Raw genomic sequence first — 25,966 nt, 5'->3', positions numbered from 1 at the left:
CAGATAGGAGTGGGTGTGGGGAGCCAGCACGGAGAGGCCGGATAGGAGTGGGTGTGTGGAGTCAGCACGGAGAGGCCTGATAGGAGTGGGTGTGTGGAGCCTGCACGGAGAGGCCTGATAGGAGTGGGTGTGTGGAGTCAGCACGGAGAGGCCTGATAGGAGTGGGTGTGTGGAGCCTGCACGGAGAGGCCTGATAGGAGTGGGTGTGTGGAGCCTGCACGGAGAGGCCGGATAGGAGTGGGTGTGTGGAGCCAGCATGGAGAGGCCAGATAGGAGTGGGTGTGTGGAGCCAGCACGGAGAGGCCTGATAGGAGTGGGTGTGTGGAGCCTGCACGGAGAGGCCTGATAGGAGTGGGTGTGTGGAGCCTGCACGGAGAGGCCGGATAGGAGTGGGTGTGTGGAGCCTGCACGGAGAGGCCGGATAGGAGTGGGTGTGTGGAGCCAGCATGGAGAGGCCAGATAGGAGTGGGTGTGTGGAGCCAGCACGGAGAGGCCTGATAGGAGTGGGTGTGTGGAGCCTGCACGGAGAGGCCTGATAGGAGTGGGTGTGTGGAGCCAGCACGGAGAGGCCTGATAGGAGTGGGTGTGTGGAGCCAGCATGGAGAGGCCAGATAGGAGTGGGTGTGTGGAGCCAGCATGGAGAGGCCGGATAGGAGTGGGTGTGTGGAGCCTGGACGGAGAGGCCAGATAGGAGTGGGTGTGTGGAGCCTGGACGGAGAGGCCAGATAGGAGTGGGTGTGTGGAGCCAGCATGGAGAGGCCAGATAGGAGTGGGTGTGTGGAGCCAGCACGGAGAGGCCGGATAGGAGTGGGTGTGTGGAGCCAGCACGGAGAGGCCGGATAGGAGTGGGTGTGTGGAGCCTGCACGGAGACGCCTGATAGGAGTGGGTGTGTGGAGCCTGGACGGAGAGGCCAGATAGGAGTGGGTGTGTGGAGCCTGGACGGAGAGGCCAGATAGGAGTGGGTGTGTGGAGCCAGCATGGAGAGGCCTGATAGGAGTGGGTGTGTGGAGCCTGCACGGAGACGCCTGATAGGAGTGGGTGTGTGGAGCCTGCATGGAGAGGCCAGATAGGAGTAATGTGTCTGGAATCATGACTTCATTTCCGGCACAGGGAGAGATATGTGTGTCCATTTAGCTCCCGGCGAGGCAGCCGGCCTTACAGTGAAACCTTGTCTCTACTAAAAGTACAAATATTAGCCAGGCAAAGTGGTAGGCACCTGTAATCCCACCTACTTAGGAGACTGAGGCAGGAGAATTGCTTGAACTCAGGAGGCAGAGGTTGCAGTGAGCCAAGTCCAGCCTGGACAGCAAAGGCAGACTCTGTCTCAAAAAAAAAAGAAGGGGGGGAGGTTTTGAAAAGGTAAACGAAATTGACAGACCATTAGCAAGACTAGGCAAGAAAAGACGCAGATAATTCAGAAGAAAGGAGAGGTTACAACTAATACCATAGAAAAGCAAAGGATTATTAGTGACTATTATGAACGACTTTTATAACCAACACACTAGAAAACCTAACGGAAATGGATAAATTCCTGGACATATGGAACCTACCAAGATTGAACCAAGAAGAAAAGAAAACCTCAACAGGCCAATTACTCTAATGAGATTGAATCTGTAATTAAAAATCTCCCCTCAAAGAAAAGCCCAGGATGTTTCAACAGAGAATTCTGTCAAACATTTAAAGAGAACTAATACCAGTTTTCTAAAATTCTTCCAGAAAATTGAAAAGGGGGAATTATTCTAAACTCATTCTACAAGACTAGCATTGCCCTAATATAGAAACTAGACAGGGACACAGCAGAAACAGAAATAAAAATGAACAAAAAAACACCAGAAAGAAAAAGAAAACTATAGGCCAATTTATTCCTGATGATCATAGAAGCAAAAATTCTCAAGAAAATTAGTATTTTGTAGTAATTAGTAGTAATTGAATCCAGCAGCACATTTTAATTCCCTGTGATAAAATGGGATTTATTCCTGGGATGTAATGATGGTTCAACATAAGTAAATGAGTAATCAACATAACACATCACATCTGCAGAATGAAGGACAAAAGCAATATCATCATCTCAATAGACACAGAAAAAACATTTGATAAAATTCGGCACCTCTTTGTAATGAAAACCCAGCAAGTTAGGTTGGAAGATACCTCAACACAATAAATGCTGTATATGACAAGCCCACAGCCAACATCATACTGAATAGGGAAAAGGTCTAGAACAAGAAGGGATACCCACTTTCACCACGTTTATTCAACATGGTACTGGAAGTTCTAGCCAGAGCAGATATGTAAGAGAAAAAAAATAAAGGGCATCCAAATTGGAAAGAGAGAAATCAAGTTCTTCCTGTTTGCAGACAGTATGGCCTTATATATAGAAAACCCTAAAAGCTCCACCAAAAAACTCTTAGAACTCATAAAGTAATTTAGTAAAATCAATATACAAAAATCAGTAGTGTTTCTGTATGCCAGCAACAAACTAGCAGAAAAAGAAATCAGTCTCATTTACAGTAGCTACAAAACAAATAACTAAGGAAGTGAAAGATCTCCACAAGGAAAAGTGTAAAACATTGATGACCATTACTGAAGAGGACACAAAAAAACAGAAAGACATCTGATGCTCCTGGATCGGAAGAATTAATATTGTAAACAGACCATGTAGATTTAATCCAATCCCTATCAAAATACAATGACATTCTTCACAGAAATATAAAAACAATCCTAAAATTAATACAGAACCACACAAGGCCCTGGCTAGCTTAAACAATCTTGAGCAACAGGAACGAAGCTGGAGGCATCACACTAGCCAACTTCAAAACAGCATGGTACTGGCATAAAAGCAGAACCATAGATCAATGGAGCAGAACAGAGGACTCAGAAATAAGTCTTTGTATTTACAGCCAGCTGATGTTCAACAAAAGCACCAAGAACATTCACTGGAGCAGGACAGTCTCTTCAATAAATGAGGGTGGGGAAACTGGATATCCATGTGCAGAAAAATGCAGTTCAACCCCGTCTCTCACCATACACAAAGCCAACTCAAAATGGATCAAAGACTTAAATGTAAGACTCAAAACCGTGAAGCTACTTGAAGAAAATACAGGGAAAACACTTGAGGACATTGGTCTGGGCAAAGTGGAAAAGACCTGAAGAGCACAGGCAACAAAAGCACAGATAAACAAATGGGATTTCATTTCAGTAAAAAGCGTCAGCACAGCTGATGACATAATCAGCAGAGTGACAAGACAACTTGCAGAATCAGAGACGATATTTGCAAACTATTTATCTGACAAGTGATTAATAGCCAGAATATACAAGGAACTCAAACAACTCATCAGGAAAAAAAAAATCAGATAAATAAATGGGCAAATGAGCTGAATAGACATCTCTCAAAAGAAGACATACACATGGTCAGCCCGTATATGAAAAAGTGTTCAGCATCTCTAAGCATCAGGAAAATGCAAATCAAAACCACAGTGAGAGATCATCTCACCCCAGTTAGAATGGCTGTTATCAAAAACACAAAAACATACTAAACGCTCTTGAGGATGCAGAGGAAGCCTCCTCAGAAAACTAAAAACAGAGCTACTGTATGATCTAGCAATTCCACTATTGGGTATATATCCAAACAGAAGGAAATCAATATGTCAAAGAGATGTCTGTGGTCTCATGTTTATTGCCGTACTGTTCAAGATATAGCCAAGATATGGAATCAACTTAAGTGTTCACACATGAGCGGATTTTTAAAGTGTTTTATTTATACACAATGGAATACCATTCAGCCATAAAAAGAATGAAATTCTGCTATTTCTGGCCACATGGTGAGCTTGGAGGTCGTTACGTTAAGGTAGGTAAGTCAGGCACAGAAAGATAAATGTTGCGTGTTCTCACTCATATTTTGAAGCTAAAAAAAATTGCTCTCATAGAAGTGGAGAGTGGAATAGTGGTTACTAGAGGCAGGGAAGGATAGGAAGATGGGGCATAGCCAAAAGTGGGTGAACAGATATAAAAGTACAGCTGGACAGGTGAAATAAGTTTTAGTTTTCTATATCACTATAGGGTGACTATAATTAACAATAATTTGATGAATATTTTCAAATAGGAGAGCAAATTTTGAATGCCCCAACACAGAAATGATAAGTGTTTGAGGTGATAGATATGCTAATTACTGTGATTTTATCATTACACATTTGTATACATGTATCAAAATATCACGCTGTACCTCATAAATATTTATAATTATTGCATGTCAATTAAAAAATAGTAGTGAAAGCAAAAGAAAAAATTTTAAGAAAGAAATGGGCAAAGGAATTGAATTTTTTAAAAAAGAAATTGAATAAGTGAAAAGCTTCTGCACAATCAATGAAATAATCAACACAGTCATGAGACCACTTGCAGAATTGGAGAAAATATTTGCAAACTATTCATCCGATAAGTGATTAATATCCCTTTCTCCAAATAAAATGACCAATAAACACATGAGAAGATATTCACCATCACTAATAATTAGGGAAATGCAAATCGAAACCACAGCAAAATACCATTTCACACCCAGTGGAATTGCTATCACTAAAGAAAAAAAAGATAGAAAAAAGAAAGAAAATAGGCCAGGTGCAGTGGCTCATGCCTGTAATCTCAACACTTTGGGAGGCCGAGGTGGGTGGATCACTTAAGGTCAGGAGTTCAAGACCAAGCCTGGCCAATATGGCAAAACCCTGTCTCAATCAAATACAAAAGTTAACTTGGTGTGGTGCTGCATGCCTGTAATTCCAGCTATTCAGGGGGCTGAGGCATGAGAATCACTTGATGCTGGGAGACGGACGTTGCAGTGAGCCAAGATTGTGCCTGGGCTGTAGACTGAGAATCTGTCTCAAAAAAAAAAAAAAAAATAGAAGGAGGAGGTGGGGAGGAGAAGAAAGAAGAAGAAGAGGAGGAGGAAGAAGAAGAAGAGAAAAGAAAATAGGCCTGGTACAGTGGCTCAGGCCTGTAATCCCAGCACATTGGGAGTCTGAGGCAGGCAGATCACTTGAGGCCAGGAGTTTGAGACTAGCGTGGCCAACATGATGAAACCCTATCTCTACTAAAAGTACAAAAATTAGCCAGGTGTGGTGGTGCACACCTTTAATGCCAGCTACTCAGGCTGAGGCACAAGAATCCCTTGAACACAGAGGTAGAGATTGCATTGAGCTGAGATCACGCCACTGCACTTCAGCTTAGACGACAAAGTGAGACTCTCTGTCTCAAAAAATAAAATGATGCAAAAATCACAAGCATTCCTATACACCAATAACAGACTTAAAGAGAGCCAAATCAAGAACAAACTGCCATTCACAATTGCTACCAAGAGAATAAAATACCTTGGAATACAAGTAACAAGGAATGTAAAGGACCTCTTCAAGGAGAACTACAAACCACTGCTCAACGAAATAAGAGAGGACACAAACAGATGGAGAAACATCCATGCTCATGGTTAAGAAGAATCGATATCGTGAAAATGGCCATACTGCCCAAAGTAATTTACAGATTCAACGCTATCCCCAACAAGCTACCAATGACCTTCTTCACAGAACTGGAAAAAACCACCTTAAACTTCATATGGAACCAAAAGAGAGCCCACATAGCCAAGTCAATTCTAAGCAAAAAGAACAAAGCTGGAGGCATCACACTACCGGACTTCAAACTATATTACAAGTCTACAGTAATCAAAACGGCATGGTACTGGTACCAAAACAGAGATATAGACCAATGGAACAGAACAGAGGCCTTGGAGGCAACACCTGACAAAAACAAGCAATGGGGAAAGGATTCCCTGTTTAATAAATGGTGCTGGGAAAACTGGCTAGCCATGTGCAGAAAGCAGAAACTGGACCCCTTCCTGACACCTTACACTAAAATTAACTCCAGATGGATTAAAGACAAACATAAGACCTAACACCATAAAAACCCTAGAAGAAAATCTAGGCAAAACCATTCAGGACATAGGCATAGGCAAGGACTTCATGACCAAAACACCAAAAGCATTGGCAACAAAAGCCAACACAGACAAATGGGACCTAATCAAATTCCACAGCTTCTGCACGGCAAAAGAAACAGTCATTAGAGTGAATAGACAACCAACAGAATGAGAAAAAATTTTTGCAATCTACCATCTGACAAAGGGCTAATATCCAGAATCTACAAAGATTTAAAACAGATTTACAAGAAAAAAACAAGCCCATTCAAAAGTGGGCAAAAGATATGAACAGACATTTTTTTTTTTTTTTGAGACGGAGTTTCGCTCTTGTTACCCAGGCTGGAGTGCGATGGCGCGATCTCGGCTCACCGCAACCTCCGCCTCCTGGGTTCAGGCAATTCTCCTGCCTCAGCCTCCTGAGTAGCTGGGATTACAGGCACGCGCCACCATGCCCAGCTAATTTTTTGTATCTTTAGTAGAGACGGGGTTTCACCTTGTTGACCAGGATGGTCTCGATCTCTTGACCTTGTGATCCACCTGCCTCGGCCTCCCAAAGCGCTGGGATTACAGGCTTGAGCCACCACGCCCGGCCTGAACAGACATTTTAAGAAAGAAAACATACATGAGGCCAACAAACATATGAAAAAATGCTCATCATCACTTGTCGTCAGAGAAATGCAAATCAAAACTACATTGAGATACCATCTCACGCCAGTTAGAAAGGTGATCATTAAAAAATCTGGAGACAACAGATGCTGGAGAGGATGTGGAGAAATAGAAACACTTTTACACTGTTGGTGGGAGTGTAAATTAGTTCAACCATTGTGGAAGACAGTGTGGCGATTCCTCAAGGACCTAGAAATAGAAATTCCATTTGACCCAGCAATCCCATTACTGGGTATACATCCAAAGGATTATAAACCGTTCTACTATAAGGACACATGCACACGAATGTTCATTGCAGCACTGTTTATAATAGCAAAGACCTGGAACCAACTCAAATGCCCATCAATGATAGACTGGACAGGGAAAATGTGGCACATATACACCATGGAATACTACGCAGCCATAAAAAACAATGAGTTCATGTCCTTTGTAGGGACATGGATGAACCTGGAAACCATCATTCTCAGCAAACTGACACAAGAACAGTAAATCAGTCAAACACTGTATATTCTCACTCATAGGTGGGTGTTGAACAATGAGAACACATGGACACAGGGAGGGGATCATCACATACTGGGGTCTGTCGGGGGAAAATAGGGGAGGGACAGTCGAGGGTGGGGCATTGGGGAGAGATAGTATGGGGAGAAATGCCAGATATAGGTGATGGGGAGGAAGGCAGCAAATCACACTGCCATGTGTGTACCTATGCAACAATCTTGCATGTTCTTCACATGTACCCCAAAACCTAAATGCAATAAAAAATAAAAATAAAATGAAACCACACTGTAATCCCAGCACTTTGGGAGGCCGAGGTGGGCAGCTTACCTGAGGCCAGGAGTTCAAGACCAGCCTGGCCAACGTGGTAAAATGCTGTGTCTACTAAAAATGCAAAAATTAGCCAGGTGTGGTGGCATGCACTTGTAATCCCAGTTTCACAGGAGGCTGAAACAGGGAATCACTTGAACCCGGGAGCCAGAGGCTGCAGTGACCTGAGATTGCGTTACTGTGCTCCAGCTTGGGCCATAGAGCAAGACTCTATCTTAAAAAATAATAAAATAAAGAAAATAATAAATGTTGGCAAAGATGTGGAGATATTTCAACCCTTGTGCACTGGTAGGTAGGACTATAAAATGGTGGTGTGGAAGACAACACGACAGTTCCTCAAAGATGAAAAGTGAATTACAGAATGATCCAGTAATTCCAATCTTGGTATAGAACCAAAATAAATCAAATCAGGGACTTCAGCAGGTGTTTGTCCACCCATGCTTGTAGCGGTGTTATTCACAATAGCCAAAAGGAGAAAGGAACCCGTTTCCATCAGCAGATGAATGGGTAAACAGAATGTGGTATGAACATGCAATGGACTATTACTATTCAGCCTTAAAAAGGAAGGGATTTCTGACACATTCTACGATGTGAATAAACCTTGAAGACATTATGTTAGGTGAAATAAGCTAGTCACAAAAGGACAGATACTATATGATTTCACTTATATGAGGTCCCTATAGTAGTCTACTTCATTGAGACAGAAAGTAGAATGGTGGTTTCCAGGGGAGGGTGAATGAGGAATTATTGTTTCATGGATACAGAGTTTTAGTTTGGGAATATGGAAAAAGTTTTGGAGATGGATGGTATTCATGGTTGCACAACAATGTGAATATAGTTAATGCCACCAACCTCCACACCTAAAAATTGTTAAAATGCTAAAATGTGGGTTCACAGCTGAATTCTACCAGACGTACAAAGAGGAGCTGGTTCCATTCCTTCTGAAACTATTCCGAACAGTACAGAAAGAGGGAATTCTCCGGAATTCGTTTTATGAGACCAACATCATCCTGATACCAAAACCAGGCAGAGATTCAACTAAAAAGGAAAACTTCAGGCCAATATCCATGATGAACATCGATGCAAAAATCTTCAATAAAATATTGGCAAACGGAATGCAACAGCACATCAAAAAGCTTATCCACCAAGATCAAGTAGGCTTCATCCCGGGGATGCAAGGCTGGTTCAACATATGCAAGTCCATAAACATAATCCATCACATAAACAGAACCAGAGACAAAAACCACATGATTATCTCAATAGATGCACAGAAGGCCTTGGACAAAATCCAACAGCTCTTCATGCTGAAAACTCTCAATAAACTAAGTATTGACAGAACGTATCATGAAATAATAAAAGCTATTTATGGCAAACTCACAGCCAATATCATACTGAATGGGCAAAAGCTGGAAGCATTCCCTTTGAAATCAGGCACTAGACAAGGCTGCCCTCTCTCACCACTCCTATTCAATATAGTACTGGAAGTTCTAGCCAGAGCAATCAGGCAAGAAAAAGAAATAAAGGGTATTCAATTAGGAAAGGAGGAAGTCAAACTGTCTCTATTTGCAGATGACATGATTGTATATTTAAAAGACCCCATCGTCTCAGCCCAAAATCTCCTGAAACTGATAAGCAACTTCAGCAAAGTCTCAGGATACAAAATCAATGTGCAAAAATCACAAGCATTCCTATACACCAATAACAGACAAACAGAGAGCCAAATCAAGAGTGAACTCCCATTCACAATTGCTACAAAGAGAATAAAATACCTAGGAATACAACTAACAAAGGATGTAAAGGACCTCTTCAAGGAGAACTACAAACCACTGCTCAATGAAATAAGAGAGGACACAAACAGATGGAAAAACGTTCCATGCTCATGGTTAGAAAGAATCAATATCGTGAAAATGGCCATACTGCCCAAAGTAATTTATACATTCAGCGCTATCCCCATCAAGCTACCAATGACCTTCACAGAACTGGAAAAAAAAAAAACACTTTAAATTTCATATGGAACCACAAGAGAGCCTCCATACCCAAGACAATGCTAAGCAAAAAGAACAAAGCTGGAGGCATCATACTGCCGGACTTCAAATTATACTACAAGGCTACAGTAATCAGAACAGCATGGTCCTGGTACCAAAACAGAGACATAGACCAGTGGAACAGAACAGAGGCCTTGGAAGTAACGCCGCACATCTACAACCATCAGATCTTTGACAAACCTGACAAAAACAAGCAATGGGGAAAGGACTCCATTTTTAATAAATGGTGTTGGGAAAACTGGCTAACAATGTGCAAAAGGCAGAAACTGGACCCCTTCCTGTCACCTTACACTAAAATTAACTCCAGATGGGTTAAAGATTTAAACATAAAACCTAACACCATAAAAACTCCAGAAGATAACCTAGGCAAAACTGCCCAGGTCATAGGCTTAGGCAAGGACTTCATGACCAAAACACCAAAAGCATTGGCAACAAAAGCCAAGGTAGACAAATGGGACCTAATCAAACTCCACAGCTTCTGTACAGTAAAAGAAACAGTCATTAGAGTGAACCGGCAACCAACAGAATGGGAAAAAAATTTTACAATGTACCCATCTGACAAAGGGCTAATATCCAGAATCTACAAAGAACTAAAGCAGATTTACAAGAAAAAAACAAACCTGTTCAAAAGTGGGCGAAGGATATGAATGGACACTTTTCAAAAGAAAACATACATGAGACCAACAAACATATGAAAAAATGCTCATCACTGGTCATTAGAGAAATGCAAATCAAAACCACATTGAGATACCATCTCACGCCAGTTAGAATGGCGATTATTAAAAAATCTGGAGACAACAGATACTGGAGAGGATGTGGAGAAGTAGGAACACTTTTACACTGTTGGTGGGAGTGTAAATTAGTTCAGCCATTGTGGAAGACAGTGTGGCGATTCCTCAAGGACCTAGAAATAGAAATTCCATTTGACCCAGCAATCCCATTACTGGGTATATATCCATAGGATTTTAAATCGTTCTGTTATAAAGACACATGCACACGTATGTTCATTGTGGTGCTGTGTACAATAGCAAAGTCCTGGAACCAACCCAAATGCCCATCGATGATAGACTGGACATGGAAATGTGGCACATATACACCATGGATTACTATGCAGCCATAAAAAACTATGAGTTCATGTCCTTTGTAGGGACTTGGATGAATCTGGAAACCATCATTCTCAGCAAACTGACACAAGAACAGAAAGTCAAACACCGCATGTTCTCAGTGATAGGCGGGTGTTGAACAATGAGAAAAATTGGACTCAGGGAGAGGAACATCACACACTGGGGGCAGTTGGTGGGGAGGCTAGGGGAGGGACAGCAGGGGGTAGGGAGTGTGGGGAGGGATAACATGGGGAGAAATGCCGGATATAGATGAAGGTGGAATGGAGACAGCAAACCACCTGGTTACGTATGCACCTATGCAATGACCCTGCATGACCTGCACATGTACCCCAGAACCTAAAGTACAATTAAAAAGAAAAGAAAAGAAAAGAATTTGTTAAAATGGGGCTGGGCATGGTGGCTTATGACTGTAATCCCAGCGCTTTGGGAAGCTGAGGCAGGCAGATCACCTGAGGTCAGGAGTTCAAGACCAGCCCAGCCAACATAGTAAAACCCCATCTCTACTAAAAATGCAAAAATTAGCCGGGTGTGGTGGCATGTGCTTGTAATTGTAATCCCAGTTACTTGGTAGGCTGAGGTTGGAGAATCACTTGAACCTGGGAGGCAGAGGTTGCAGTGAGCCAAGATCGCACCACTGTACTCCAGCCTGGGCAACAGAGTGAGACTCTGTTAAAAAAAAAATTGTTAAAATGAAAAACTTCTTGTTACGTATGTTTACTACAGTTAAAAAATAGATAAATTAATAAAAAAATTAACACTCAGACTTTCCCCAAAAGTACAAGAGGGGGAAATGCTTCCTAACACGTGCTGTGAGGCAGGCATTAATTACCCTTATATCATGGTCAAATATGCCACAAGAAGAGAAAACTGCAGACTAATAGCCCTTACGAATATTGATGCAAAAATCCTTAACAAAATACTGGCAAACTAATTCCAACAACACATTTCCCAATTTTAAAACATACTAGAAAGCTACAGTAGTCAAAACAGTGTGATACCGGCATAAATACACAGGTCAATTAAGTAGAATAGAAAGTCCAGAAATAAACTCAAATATCTGTGGTCAATTGACTTTTGACAATAGTGCCAATGGGGGAAGAATTGTCATTCATTCCATGGTAATTCAGTGGGGGAGAGAATGATCTTTTCAACAAATAATACGGAGAAACCCAGATACTCACATGCACAGGAGTGAGGTTGGACCACTACCTCATTATACAAAAGTATCTCAGTCAACCAAAGACCTAATAGAAGGGCAAACATTGTGAAACTATTAGAAGAATATACAAAGGGTAAATTCTCAAGACCTCAGAATTGGCGATGGATTCTTAGATTTGACACCAAAATCATGAGCAACCAAAGAAAAAAATAGATAAATTGGATTACATCAAAATTTAAAACTTTTGTACCTCAAAGGACATTATCAAATATGTGGAAATACAGTGTACAGAACAAAATGGTAAAAAATATTTGCAAATCACGTATTTAATAAGGGGTTAATATTCAGCCTATATAAAGAACTCCTACACCTCAACAACAAAAAAACAAACAACCCAACTTTTTAAATAGCAAGGGATAACAGTCGACCTTTCTCCAAAGAAGATAAACAAATGTCAGACAATCACGTGGAAAGATATTTAACATCTTTGGTCATTAAGGAAATGCGAATCAGAACCACAACGAGATACCACTTTGCATCCACTATGACAGCTGCAACAATAACTTTTCTTAAACTTGAAAATCACAAGCGTCAACAAGGATGTGGAGGAGGAGCCGTTGTACCTGCCGGCAGGAATGTGAAATGCACCAGCTGCTGTGGAAGAAGTCTGGCGGTTCCTAAAACCATGAAGCACAGGATTACCATATGGCCCAGTGATTTCACTCCTAGGTATATGCCCAGGAGGAATGCACAGATGTATCTGCACAGAAACTTGTATGTGAATGTTCGTGGCAACATTAATCATAAGAGTCAAAAGGCACACACAACCCAAACGCCTATCAGTGGGTGAATGAACGTGCTGAGTACCAATGGCAAACTATGCAGCATGAAAAGAAGTGAGGTGCTAACACAGACGACAGCGTGGATGAGCCTTGAAAACATTAAGCTAGGTGAGAGAAGCCAGACATAAAATCATATTGTGTGATTCCCTTCATGTGAAATACCCAGAATAGACAAAGCTATCGAAACAGAAAGGAGATTGGTGGTTGCCAGTGGGTTGAGGGGGACGGGAATTGGGGTGACGATTACCTAATGGGTATGGAGTGTTCTGGAATGATGAAAAAGTTTTGAAACTAGAGAGATGGTTGCACAATACTGTGAATGTACTAAATGCCACTGAATTGTACATTTAAAAATGGGTAATTGTATGTTATTTGAATTTTAAACTTAATTTTAAAATAAGAACCCAAACTATTGGCCTGTAGAGTCCAAACTGTTAACCACAAGTCACTGCTTTGATGAAACGGCAGTCTGAGAGGGAAAGACGGTGTGATCACAGACAAAGGGCACGTCATGCACAAGAGACTCCAGGCCCTGAATCAGGGCGAGACGCTAGCACACGGGATCCAGAACCTTGGGAAAGCAGGACGTCCCACGGGGAGAGCAGGTCTGGGCACGCGCCGGTCAAATCCGAGTGACTCCTGCTACCCTGAAAGCTCGCTTCACACACACTGGAGAGTGGTGAGGGGCTGGGGGGAGGCAGGTTGAAGTCTCTACATCACCTGTTCTCCTTCCTATCCTGCAGATGCTGAACCTCTTTGTGGCTGTGATAATGGACAATTTTGAGTACCTTACACGGGACTCTTCCATCCTAGGTCCTCACCACTTGGACGAGTTCATCCGGGTCTGGGCTGAATACGACCCGGCTGCGTGGTAAGTGAGCCCTGGTGGTCCGTGGTCCTTGGGGGTGGTTCACACCCATAGATCTCGGGATGGGCCCGGTGGCTTCGGACGTGTTTTACGTGAGCACCCGGCAGGTTTTGGACCCTGGGCTCTGCCCCGTTCCGTGTCAAGCACCACTGGTGTCTGCTCTGAGCGGTGCCTCCCTCTGCCGTCCCTTGTGCCTTCGTGCAGCTCCCGGACTGCATAAAGTGATAAAGGTCTTTTGAGACCCGGAGTTCGGTTCCTTGGGAGATACCCGGAGTCGTGGAAGGTTTTCAAGGGCTTTGTGAGACTCGGGTCTCCTGCCGAGTGGGCGTTTACTCTCTTCTTCCAAGGCCTGTCCTGCAAGGGTTTGTGGAGGGCTTGGAGAGCGTGTGGAAACAGCACAGCCATAGCGTCCTTGCGAAACTCGACGTGGGGTTTTAGGACATTCTCCCTAAGGGACTCAGGAGTCTCCCGCTGCTCTTTCCCTTGGGGACAGGAGCCAGTGTGCACTCTGTGTCCCCATCCAGGCTGCACATAGTGGGTGTTTGGTTAACATTTTTGACACCAGATGAGCTACCAGGAAGGCCCTAGTGTGACCTTTGTCTGCCATCTGTCATGATGGAAAGTTTACTTGTTTCAAAGGTGAGGGGCGGTGCCTTTGCAGACAGAACAGGAGTTGCATGAAGGGCACGGTTTGGGTCAGAAGGTGAAGCTGTTTGAGACCAGGTTTCACGGGGGTCCTGTGTAGCATGACATACCCTCCCCTCAGGGCTGTGAGCTCATTCAGGAAGGAAGGCGGGCCAGGCAGCATGGCTTCTCCATCTTTCCATTTGTCCGTTCCTCCCATCACTCATTTCTCATTTTCTCGCTCACTCACTCCCTCGAGCATAGGCTACTGTGGGCTGCTCCCTGCAAGGCCACGAGGCCTGCTGGCACCTCGCCCACAGTGTGTGCCCAGGAAACAGCCGTGATGAACGGCGCTCAGTGAGTGCGCAGACATCCACCACTCCCTGCGCCCAGAGGGATAAGAACCGCGGCTGCCCCAGAGGCCTGTCCAGGCCCCCTCGCAGTCCTCTGCCCCTGGCACCCGTGCCAGAGGAGGGCCAGCAGGACGTGCTCAGGCCCCTCGTGGTGAGGTCCTGCTGCCAGCAGAGCTCCTGGGCTCAGCCTGGTTTTGCTTAAACTGCAGCTCGGCACGGGGAGTCCTCCGCAGACACAGAAGGCCTGGGAGCCTGACTAGACTTCCCCAGCCCCCATCCACTCGGCCTCCCCTGAGCACCCCCACCCTCCTAGTGAGGAACCACAAGGTGCTGCATGGGGCCCTTCCCAGTCTGGGTAAGGTCTGGAGCCACTGGCAGCATCGGGGCCCTCGACGGGGCCTCTCCTGTCCAGGCTCGTCCAGGCCCACAGCATCTCTGTGGGGGTTTTTCATTTGAGTGGGAAATATATAATTTTTATGCAGTGCCGAAGAGACGTAGAGGTTATCTGTGTTTCATGGTGTACGTGACCATTTCTGTGGCTTGCGAGAACCCCGTCATGTCGCAGCAACACGTTTGTGTTGGGAGGGACAGGCTCAGGCACATTCGCACAGGACCTGTGGTCAGGACAGCCCAGTCGACTTGGGGGAGACTGACCACGCTTAAGATCTAGACCTTGCCCGGGTGTGGCGGCTCACACCTGTAACCCCAGCACTTTGGGAGGCCGAGGCGGGTGGATCACGAGGTCAAGAGATCAAGACCATCCTGGTCAACATGGTGAAACCCCGTCTCTACTAAATATTCAAAAAATTAGCTGGGCACGGTGGCGCGTGCCTGTAATCCCAGCTACTCAGGAGGCTGAGGCAGGAGAATTGCCTGAACCCAGTAGGCGGAGGTTGCGGTGAGCCGAGATCGCGCCATTGCACTCCAGCCTGGGTAACAAGAGCGAAACTCCGTCTCAAAAAAAAAAAAAAAAAAAGACCTAGACCTTGTTAGGCAAGGAGCAGGAGAGACTGCAGCTGAGGCAGGATTAGGTGAAGTCTGGGTGGGTCTCCCTAATGGTGTGGTCTAGAGAGTCGCTGCTTTTTCTGGGAATATTTTTTCTCGAGGAGACTGTTGCAGAAAACAGATACTTTATATCATATAGTTAGTACTGAAGGGCAAAGGCAGATCAGCAAAGGTCTGTGAGAGAAAGACAACATTCCCCAGTCTTTATGAGGTACACCCAGGCCTTCCAGTCAGCCACTGGTGAGAGCACAAGTAGGAACGGGAAGCGGACTTGGGCCAGACAGCAGCTCGGTTACCATGCACAGCGCAGGTTCAGACTTGGCCCAAAGCCAGAGTCTCAGAGCAGGGGTCCTAGGAAGACATAGGCAGCCGGGGATATGAGAAGTGCTTATTGAGGAGTAGACAGCAGAATATAGGCCTCACCCCAGAGACAGGATGCACAAAAGAATACACAAAACCTGCAGGCCTTGAAATTGCACAGATGGGACCTGTGAGCAACATGATTCTGCCCCCCACAAGCAGCCTGGGCTCACCCCACATAGCTCAAGATGGCCAGGATGGGCCGAGGGGCCCAGCAGAGGCAGCTGAGCAGATTGGGTCTGGATCCTGCGTCCTGAGCAGAACACAGGCATCTCGAGCCTTTTTGGTGGCCTCCATGACGGATGCAGGGATGTAGTCATTTATGTCCCAGGGGACAACTCTATGGCTCCTCATTCTTTGGGAGAAACTTTGAAACAACCACAAAATTTTATGAAATTTCCTGAGTTGTGTGTGCACGTGTGACTGTGCATGTGTGCACAGACAGACATGTGTGCATATATGTGACTTTGCATGCCTGCACAGTGACTGCACATGTGCATGTGTACATGTGTTGCACACGTAGGCACACATATGTCTGCATGTGTATGATTTGCACACGTGCATGCTCACGTGGGATTGTATGTGTGCATGAGTGTATATGTGTGCAAATGAACTGCATGCTTGTGTGTGTATGCCTGTGTGGTGTGGATATGTGTATGCATGGCATGTGAGCCTGTGGGTGTGCACGTGCCTGTGTGTGCATGTGTGTGCCTGTGCTGTGCATGGACTTGTGTGTGTGTGCCTGTTCATGTGCCTGTGGTGTGCACATGCCTGTGCTGTTCACATGCCTGTGTGTGCATGTGTGTGCCTGTAGTGTGCACATGCCTGTATGTGCGAGTGCCTGTGGTGTGCACGTGCCTGTGTGTGCATGTGTGTGCCTGTGCTGTGCATGGACTTGTGTGTGTGTGCCTGTGGTGTGCATCTGCCTGTGTGTTCATGTGCCTGTGTGTGTGTGCCTGTGGTGTGCACGTGCCTGTGCTGTTCACATGCCTGTGTGTGCATGTGTGTGCCTGTAGTGTGCACATGCCTGTATGTGCGAGTGCCTGTGGTGTGCACGTGCCTGTGTGTGTGCACCTGTGGTGTGCATCTGCCTGTGTGTTCATGTGCCTGTGTGTGTGCCTGTGGTGTGCACGTGCCTGTGGTGTGTGCCTGTGTTCACATGCCTGTGTGCATGTGTTTGCCTGTAGTGTGCACATACCTGTGGTGTGCACATGCCTCTCTGTGCATGAGTGTGCCTGCGGTGTGCACGTGCCTGTGGTGTACATGTGCCTGTATGTGTGTGCATGTGGTGTGCTTGTGCCTGTGTGTGCTTGTGTGTGCCTGTGTGTGTGCATGTATGTGCCTGTGGTGTGCATGGGCCTCTGTCCCTGTGGCATACATGTGCCTGTGTGTGTGTGCATATGTGTGCCTGTGGTATGCATGTGCCTGTGTGTGTGCCTGTAGTGTGCATGTGCCTTTGTGTGTGTGTGCCTGTGTGCATGTGCCTGGGTGTGTCTGTGCCTGTGGTGTGCATGTGCCTGGGTGTGTGTGCATGTGCCTGTGTGTGCATGCCTGTGTATGTGTCTGTGGTGTTCATGTGCCTGTGTATGCCTGTGATGTTCACGTACCTGTGGTGTGCATGTGCCACGTGTGTGCCTGTGATGTGCATGTCCCTATGTGTGTGTGTGTGCATGTGTGCCTGTGGTGTGCATGTGCCTGTGTGTGTGCCTGTGCCTTTGTGTGTGTGTGCCCATGTGCATGTACCTGGGTGTGTCTGTGCCTGTGGTGTGCATGTGCCTGGGTGTGTGTGCATGTGCCTGTTTGTGCATGCCTGTGTGTGCGCATGCCTGTGTATGTGTCTGTGATGTTCACGTCCCTGTGGTGTGCATGTGCCACATGTGTGCCTGTGATGTGCATGTCCCTATGTGTGTGTGTGTGTGCATGTGTGCCTGTGGTGTGCATGTACCTATATGTGTGTGTGTGCATGTGTGCCTGTGGTGTGCATGTGCCTGTGTGTGCATGTGTGCCTGTGGTGTGCATGTGCCTGTGTGTGCCTGTGTTGTACATGTGCCTGTGTGTGCATGTGCCTGTGTGTATGTGCATGTGTTTGCCTGTGGTGTGCACGTGCCTGTGTTGTACATGTGCCTGTGTGTGCTTGTGGTATGTGCCTGTGTGTGTGCCTGTGGTGTGCATGTGCCTGTGTGTGTGCATGTGTGTGCCTGTGGTGTGCATGTGCCTGTGATGTTCACATCCCTGTGGTGTGCATGTGCCTGTGTGTGAATGCCTGTGTGTGCGTGCGCATGCCTGTGTATGTATGTGCCTGTGGTTTACATGTGCCTGTGTGTGTGCCTGTGGTGTGCACTTGCCTGTGGTGTGCATGTGCTGCATGTGCATGTGTGTGCCTGTGGTGTGCACGTGCTGTGGTGTTCACGTGCCTGTGTGCATGTGTGTGCCTGTGGTGTGCACGTGCTGTGGTGTGCATGTGCCTGCATGTGTGTGCCTGTGGTGTGCACGTGCTGTGGTGTGCATGTCTGTGTGCATGTGTGTGCCTGTGGTGTGCACGTGCTGTGGTGTGCATGTGACTGCATGTGCGTGCCTGTGGTGTGCACATGCTGTGGTGTTCACATGCCTGTGTGCCTGTGGTGTGCACGTGCTGTGGTGTGCATGTCTGTGTGCATGTGTGTGCCTGTGGTGTGCACGTGCTGTGGTGTGCATGTCTGTGTGTGCGTGTGTGTGCCTGTGGTGTGCACGTGCTGTGGTGTGCATGTGCCTGCATGTGTGTGCCTGTGGTGTGCACGTGCTGTGGTGTGCATGTCTGTGTGCATGTGTGTGCCTGTGGTGTGCACGTGCTGTGGTGTTCACATGCCTGTGTGCCTGTGGTGTGCATGTGCTGTGGTGTGCATGTCTGTGTGCATGTGTGTGCCTGTGGTGTGCACGTGCTGTGGTGTGCATGTGACTGCGTGTGCATGCCTGTGGTGTGCACGTGCTGTGGTGTTCACATGCCTGTGTGCCTGTGGTGTGCACGTGCTGTGGTGTGCATGTCTGTGTGTGCGTGTGTGCCTGTGGTGTGCACGTGCTGTGGTGTGCATGTGCCTGCGTGTGTGTGCCTGTGGTGTGCACGTGCTGTGGTGTTCATGTGCCTGTGTGCGTGTGTGCCTGTGGTGTGCATGTGCTGTGGTGTGCATGTGACTGCGTGTGTGTGCCTGTGGTGTGCACGTGCTGTGGTGTGCATGTGCCTGCGTTTGTGTGCGTGCCTGGGCGTTCTGTGCATGTGCTATGGTGTGCATGTGCCTGTGTACATGTGTGTGCCTGTGGTGTGCCTGTCTGTGTGTGCATGTGCCTGTGGTGTGCACGTGCTGTGGTGTGCATGTGCCTGTGTGCATGTGCCTGTGGTGTGCACGTGCTGTGGTGTGCATGGGCCTGTGTGCCTGTGGTGTGCATGTGCCTGCGTGTGTGTGCCTGTGGTGTGCACGTGCTGTGGTGTGCCTCTGTGTGCGTGTGTGTGCCTGTGGTGTGCACGTGCTGTGGTGTGCATGTGCCTGTGTGTGTGTGCCTGTGGTGTGCACCTGCCTGGTGTGCATGTGCTGTGGTGTGCATGTCTGTGTGTGTGTATGCGCCTGTGGTGTGCACGTGCTGTGGTGTGCATGTGTCTGCATGTGTGTGCCTGTGGTGTGCACGTGCTATGGTGTTCATGTGCCTGTGTGCATGTGTGTGCCTGTGGTGTGCACGTGCTGTGGTGTTCATGTGCCTGTGTGCATGTGTGTGCCTGTGGTGTGCACGTGCTGTGGTGTGCATGTCTGTGTGTGCATGTGTGTGCCTGTGGTGTGCACGTGCTGTGGTGTGCATGTGATGTGCACGTGCTGTGGTGTTCACGTGCCGTGGTGTTCATGTGCCTGTGTGCATGTGTGTGCCTGTGGTGTGCACCTGCTGTGGTGTGCATGTGTCTGCTTGTGTGTGCCTGTGGTGTGCACGTGCTGTGTTCACGTGCCTGTGTGCGTGTGTGCCTGTGGTGTGCACGTGCTGTGGTGTGCATGTCTGTGTGTGCATGTGTGTGCCTGTGGTGTGCACGTGCTGTGGTGTGCATGTGTCTGCGTGTGTGTGCCTGTGGTGTGCACGTGCTGTGGTGTTCATGTGCCTGTGTGCATGTGTGTGCCTGTGGTGTGCACGTGCTGTGGTGTTCATGTGCCTGTGTGCGTGTGTGCCTGTGGTGTGCACGTGCTGTGGTGTGCATGTCTGTGTGTGCATGTGTGTGCCTGTGGTGTGCACGTGCTGTGGTGTTCATGTGCCTGTGTGCATGTGTGTGCCTGTGGTGTGCACGTGCTGTGGTGTGCATGTCTGTGTGTGCATGTGTGTGCCTGTGGTGTGCACGTGCTGTGGTGTGCATGTGTCTGCATGTGTGTGCCTGTGGTGTGCACGTGCTGTGGTGTGCATGTTCCTGCATGTGTGTGCCTGTGGTGTGCACGTGCTGTGGTGTGCATGTGTCTGCGTGTGTGTGCCTGTGGTGTGCACGTGCTGTGGTGTTCACGTGCCTGTGTGCATGTGTGTGCCTGTGGTGTGCATGTGCTGTGGTGTACATGTTCCTGCATGTGTGTGCCTGTGGTGTGCACGTGCTGTGGTGTACATGTGCCTTCGTGTGCATGTGTGTGTCTGGGCGTGCTGTGCACGTGCCTGCTGTGGGCGGATTCTGACGGCACGGAGCTGTTCACCCTGGTGCTGCCTGTCCCAGCCTCCCTTTGTTGCTGCTTTAACCCTGTGTTGTGAAGCCTGGAGTCACACTTGCAGCAGTCTGGCTGCTCATTTCTGTGTGCACCCATCTGTCCAATAATATCTCCTGGGCGCCTGCCACGTGCTGGCACAGGGGCCTGAAGGTGAAACAGGCACATGCTGTCAGAGCACTCAGCCAGGCCTGGCACTGAGACCACACGGTGTCTGTAGCTCAAGGCCAGGGCATTTCTGAGGAGCGAGAGGCCACGTCCGGCCTGAAGAATGGGAGAAGGTCACATTTGAGCCGAACTTAAAGGAATAGGATGGATTGAGCTGGAGGTGGGAGGTGGGGCAGTGGGAAGAGGGAGGCCGGGCAGCTTCTGTCAGACTGGAGAGGAGGGTGCATTGCAGAGCGGCTGCAAGGAAGGCTGAGAGTGGTTGGGAAAGGCATTTAAATTGATCGGACAAGTCATGTTGATTTTGTTTTATAGACAGTGGGTACAGTCCTCGAATCGAGCAGTGATGGTGTCAGGGCCATACTTGTCACCTGGACGTGATGGGCAGGGACAGTTGTGCAGGGCGGGAGGTCTCACGTGTGTCCAGCCCTCGTGGGGTCCCCTGGCTGCAGCAAGCTTAGCAAACACATGCGGTGAGGCCGAGATGGGGCTTCCTCTTTCTTCCGCCTTTTACAGAAGCAAATTCAACATGATTTGGAGCTGACTGGACCGAGGGGGCTACACTGTAGGAGAGAGAAGCATTGGTGGTGACCCGAGGACGCCAGCCCTGTGATGAAAGGGGTTCTTAGCTGGATCAGGGCTTCCAGGGGAGGACACGGAGCATTCAGGGAGACAGGGTCAGTCAGGAGGCAGCGGGTGTGGGCCTCTGAGGCTGCTGTGATAGAGAGGCAGACCCGCTGTGCTGTGGTGGTGAGACAGCTAGGCCTCAGAGGGGGCTCGTGAGGAGGGGCCTTGGCTGGCCTGGGAGGCCCAGGGAGCGTCCTCGCTCAGGAGAGGGAGGGGCGGGCAGGCCCAGGAGACACGCAGGCCACAGAGCAGAGTGCAGAGGAGGGGCCGGGCCCAGCCGGCAGCTGTGGGCGTGTCCGCCTCTGTGGAGCACAAGGGTGTTCTGTGTGGAGCGGCTCTGGGGTTGCCACACCTCCTGGGGAGCTCCAAGCCCTAGTCCCCCAGCGAGGCGCCGCCTGTCCAGTGCGCCCCTCGCCTCCGCCGCCGCGCCCGTGCAAGGCGGGTCTTCCCATCGCAGGCTGGGCGGGCGGGCGGGACGGGCTCCACCCTGCCTTGTTGCCATAACCTGTGACATTTCCTTTCCAGTTGCCGGATTCATTATAAGGATATGTACAGTTTGTTGCGTTGTATTGCGCCACCCGTTGGCTTAGGGAAGAACTGCCCTCGTAGGTTGGCCTACAAGGTTTGCAACTTCAGAGCCTCCATCCAACATACTTCCCCGCCCGAAGCACAAACACAGCACACACTCCCTGCCTGGTTTGGGAATGACGACACCTCACCTCTCTTTCCTCCTGTCCTGCCCCGCACTCCAGCCTCCTGGACGCTTCGGTTCCCTGTCTAATCTCCCCTGACCCTTCTAGCTGGCTGGGGACAGGCAGCCTTTTGAGAGCGCACAGAAAGCTTTCTGGCTGGGCCGTGATGGCTGGGACCAGCTGGCGGGGTGGGAGCTGGGGGCTGCGTCCCTCCTGCATCAAGGAAGCAGCCGTCTCACCTGGTTTTTCCTCCAAGCTCTCGAGAGTGAGCTGATGGTCAGACAAGGCCGCGGACCCCAGAGGAAGGGAGTGCAGGCACAGGCCTGCCAGGAGCAGCTGTCCTCTGGGTCGGAAGAGCCCAGTAACCCAGTGGCTCTCCAGTCCCTGGGGGAGGAGAGGGCAGAGGCAGAGTGGGGGCCAAAGACCAGCCGTCCTGCTTTGCCTCTGGAGTGATGTGCTCAGCTCAGCCACGGAGCCCCTGGTCTGGAACCGTGGGAGGAGGGCAAGGCCCCAGGGCAGATCCATCTGCCGGGAAGAGACTATCCCCTTTCTTTCCTGGGCCACCTGAATCTGACTGTGTCTCTAGGACCCCAAGCCCACAGGTGGGTGTCCCAGGGTTGGAGGTGGCCCCAGGCCTCGTGGCCTCTCTACTTGAGGAGACTGTCGTCAGAGCCTTTAGGTTCCCAGATCCTGCAGCCTGCCCCTTTGCTGTCAGAGCTGGTGCAAGGTGGCCCTAGGCCACGTCCCGCCAGCTCCTCCCACCTCCCGCAGTCCCATTTCCCACCCAGCCCTGACCCCCAGCAGCAGCCCTGCCCTGGGCTGGCCTCGGGCGTCTCTGGGCTTGAAGCAGGACGTGCCCCACAATCAAGTTTGGCTCTAGAGCTTCAGGGCTCCCTCTAGTTTTCTGGTTTGTCATGGATCTTCTCCACCTTTTAGCCTCTAGCCTTACTTGGAAGCAAATCTGACCATAAGGGAAGCTGATGTCTCCGCTGTGGTTCTCAGCCACCGCCTTATCTGCACCTGACCCTGCCTGCCAGCTCTTCCGGCAGGGTGAAACAGCTCTTTTCCGATTGGCATTTACTGTGATTTTTAAAAGACTAAAACCAGAAATTATGAACCCAAAGCCGCCCCGATGCAGCCCTTCCTCACCCCTCCATGTTCATTAGCCCAGACGCCACCCCCGCCCACTGCCCCATGTGGGGCTGGAGTGAGGAGGTGAGGCTCGGGGGTGGGGGGCCAGGAGGGGTCAAGCCAAGCAGAGAAATCCCTCATTTTACTTATTTTGATTTTGGGCTTTGAATCCGACTCTTTGATTAACTGGCTCTGTTTTCTTGTCTGCTCCCTCCCCGCCCCCACCCGCTCCCCTCCCCGCTCCCCTCCTGCTGCTGCTCCTCCTGTGGACCACCCCACTGTGCCCTGGCCTCGCTGGGACGGGTTTCCAGTGGGCGAATCAGTTACAATGACATGTTTGAGATGCTGAAACACATGTCCCCGCCTCTGGGGCTGGGGAAGAAATGCCCTGCTCGAGTTGCCTACAAGGTAGACCCTGACCCTGCAACCCGCCCCCCGGGAGGCTGTGTGTGCTCTGCACGGGGTGCTCTCGCTGGCTCTTCAGCTCCTCCCCTTCTCGGGGCACCCGGCCGTCTGTCTGCCGCTCTGCTGTGCGCCCCTGGCCACCTCACTGTGTCTTTCTCTTCAACCCCATCCCAACTTTCTTCCCAGACAGAGGGACGTGGCCACCATGATGTCCCCACATCCTGAGAGCCCCCTGGAGGTTCAGGGAGACAGAACTAGACCCTCCTCCCTGCCTTTTCTCCCTCCCTTTCTTTCCTAGGAACGAGGGGACAGACCATTTGTTTAACAGAGGTTGTTTTTGTTCTGGGCTCCTAACAAAGCCCTAAGCCCCTGGTATGGCTGGAGCTGTTCAGCCCTTTGGGTCTGGCCCTGGGGGCAGGTGGGGCCTGCAGGGCCTCTGGTGCTTCTGTATAATCCCCTCCCCAGCTCAGCAAGTGCAGAGGCTCCCTGGGCCCAGGCTGCAGTCTCCAGGGATGTGCTAGGTTCCATGGTGGGGAGGAGGCACTGTGACATTGAGAAGGAAAGGCGTGTTGGGGAAAACATCTTGCTATTATTCCTGGGGCCTCAGGCTGCAGGATGGGGACGGCCTCAGGGTCTAGGAGTCACGGGATGCTGAGTCCCCAAGAAGGGCGTAAATCGAGGGACACCTCCAGGCCTCCCTCCTGGGTGGGCAAGCAGGTCACATGGCCCAGCCCTAAGCCTGTTCCATCTGCCCAGCTGTCCTCAGTCCCACCCCATGTCCCCCGTGTGTAAGCACCTTTGTTCCCCCAGCACCCACCCACCCACCCAAGAGTCCTCCTGAGGCCCTCGCTGCTCTCCAGCAAACGGCCTGTCTTTCTGCCAGCATGTGCCTCAAGTGTTCCTGAGTCTCCCTCTGTCTGAGGAAGCTTCCACCAGAGCCTTCGTCTCTCTGGTGCTGTGGACAGCTCTCGTGCACGCCGTCTCTCTGTGCCCTGACTCTAGGTCTTTGTTACCTGATTCAGTGCAGCCTCTGGGAGCCGATGGCACCTGCAAGCCATCCTCAGTCCCTGCCCTGCTCTGCCTTGTGCCTGCCTGGGGTCCTGCATGCCAGGCTGTAGCTTTGTCCCCAAGAAGGAGAGCTCTGCCCACACTCGGGGCCAGGCCGAGCAGGAAGGGCCATGATGGAGCAGCCTTTGGCCGACTCCAAGGTTCTGGGTGTGGAGAGACCAAGGGAGGCCTCAGGGTGGGAGCAGAAGGACTGGACAAGCTGAGGAGGGTCCGGGAGATGCCCAGAGTGCCGCACCACAGAGGGCCCAGGGCGGAGACCCCTGTCTGTTTGTCCTGGCCTTGCCTCTTGGCTTCTTCCTGAGATTCTTGGCCCTTTGGGGCCTGGAGCGGGCTGATGGCACCCCTGGGTTGGGCAGCCCTCTCGTGCCTGGGCGGAGCTCTTCCTTCTTGGAAATCACCTGCCTGCTCTGCCTTCACTGCTATCCCCAACTCCCCCCACCGCCTGCCCTCCAGGAGAGGAATTCCTTGGTCTCTCACTCCACCATCCATGCTGGTCTGCAGGGATGCTGTTCTCTGGGAAGCCGTTTACTCCTCGTGTGCCGCACACAAACGCTGTGCAAAACCCTGGGGCTGGGACTGGACGTGGCACGTGGGGCTTTGCCAGCATTCGGGGCAGTCAGGCTCACGTCTCCAGCCCTGCTCGCATCCACACCGCACCAACTGTTAGGCTGAGGACTCTGGATTTGGGGCCAGAATGCTAGGGGCAGGGCTGTGTGGCCCTCCCTAGAGAAGGGGCCGCGCTGCCACAGGGTACAGGCTTGGGTGACGACAGGCAGACCCCAGGGAGGAGCTCCCGTCTCTAGCTGGTCAGCGTTCCTGGGGCTCCACTTGGCCAGCTCCATGTTCCCCATGCTGAAAATCTTCCAGGCACACCTGAGACGCATTTCCTCCTTGAGGACTTCTAAGTTCTCAGAGCCTGGGTCTCTGGGCAGCACTGACTGTGCCTGGAGGACTGTGGTGCAGACACAAACTCGTCTCCAGCTGTTCTGTCCCTGAAAACTGGCAACGGGCTCTCCCCCTGAGAGGGAGGTGGAGCAGAGGTGCAGGACACTGCCCCAGCCCGCCCTGAAGTGCAGCAGCCTCGGCCTGAGGCCCCGGGCAGTCACGTCTGTTCTGTCCTTCCACCAGCGGGAGCTGCCCTGCGTGGAGATGGGCTCTGCCCTTTAGTGGCATTGAGCATCTCTCCCAGGCCCCATGCTGGGGGGTGAGAGGCAGAAGCCTTGCCGGGCCGGAGCTAAAACTAAGCTGTCACCCACTGGGAACTGGGCCCCAGAGAGGCACCCTGGACCACCCACCCCTTGTCCAGATGATCCAAGCAGTGGGAGGAGAAGATGGGGGTGGGCAGAGCCATGAGCACAGGGA

The 25,966-nt window shown here is 49.8% G+C and overlaps 1 protein-coding gene across 3 annotated transcripts in view; it reads left to right on the top strand.

The window, feature by feature from the left end:
- The window catches only part of CACNA1B (calcium voltage-gated channel subunit alpha1 B), a 251,939-nt gene that overhangs the window by 208,302 nt on the left and 17,671 nt on the right, over positions 1-25,966 (top strand). The window contains exons 36-38 of one of the 3 annotated variants that reach the window (XR_010338694.1): positions 13,356-13,483; positions 21,834-21,930; positions 23,443-23,539. Coding sequence is in view for 2 of the 3 variants with exons in the window: in XM_064366033.1 (XP_064222103.1) it covers positions 13,356-13,483; positions 21,834-22,089 (384 nt within the window). In the remaining variant the exon portion in view is untranslated. Of the gene's footprint in view, positions 1-13,355; positions 13,484-21,833; positions 23,402-23,442; positions 23,540-25,966 lie in introns of those variants that run through there. The other 2 variants (XM_064366034.1, XM_064366033.1) reach the window with 2 other exon arrangements.

The sequence above is a fragment of the Aotus nancymaae genome, unplaced genomic scaffold (genome assembly GCF_030222135.1).
Source record: "Aotus nancymaae isolate 86718 unplaced genomic scaffold, 86718_ANA_hifiasm-v0.15.2.pri h1tg000063l, whole genome shotgun sequence".
Taxonomy (NCBI): Eukaryota; Metazoa; Chordata; class Mammalia; order Primates; family Aotidae; genus Aotus; species Aotus nancymaae.
Note: the sequence above shows the minus strand (reverse complement) of the source record. Positions and strands in the feature narration are given on the sequence as shown.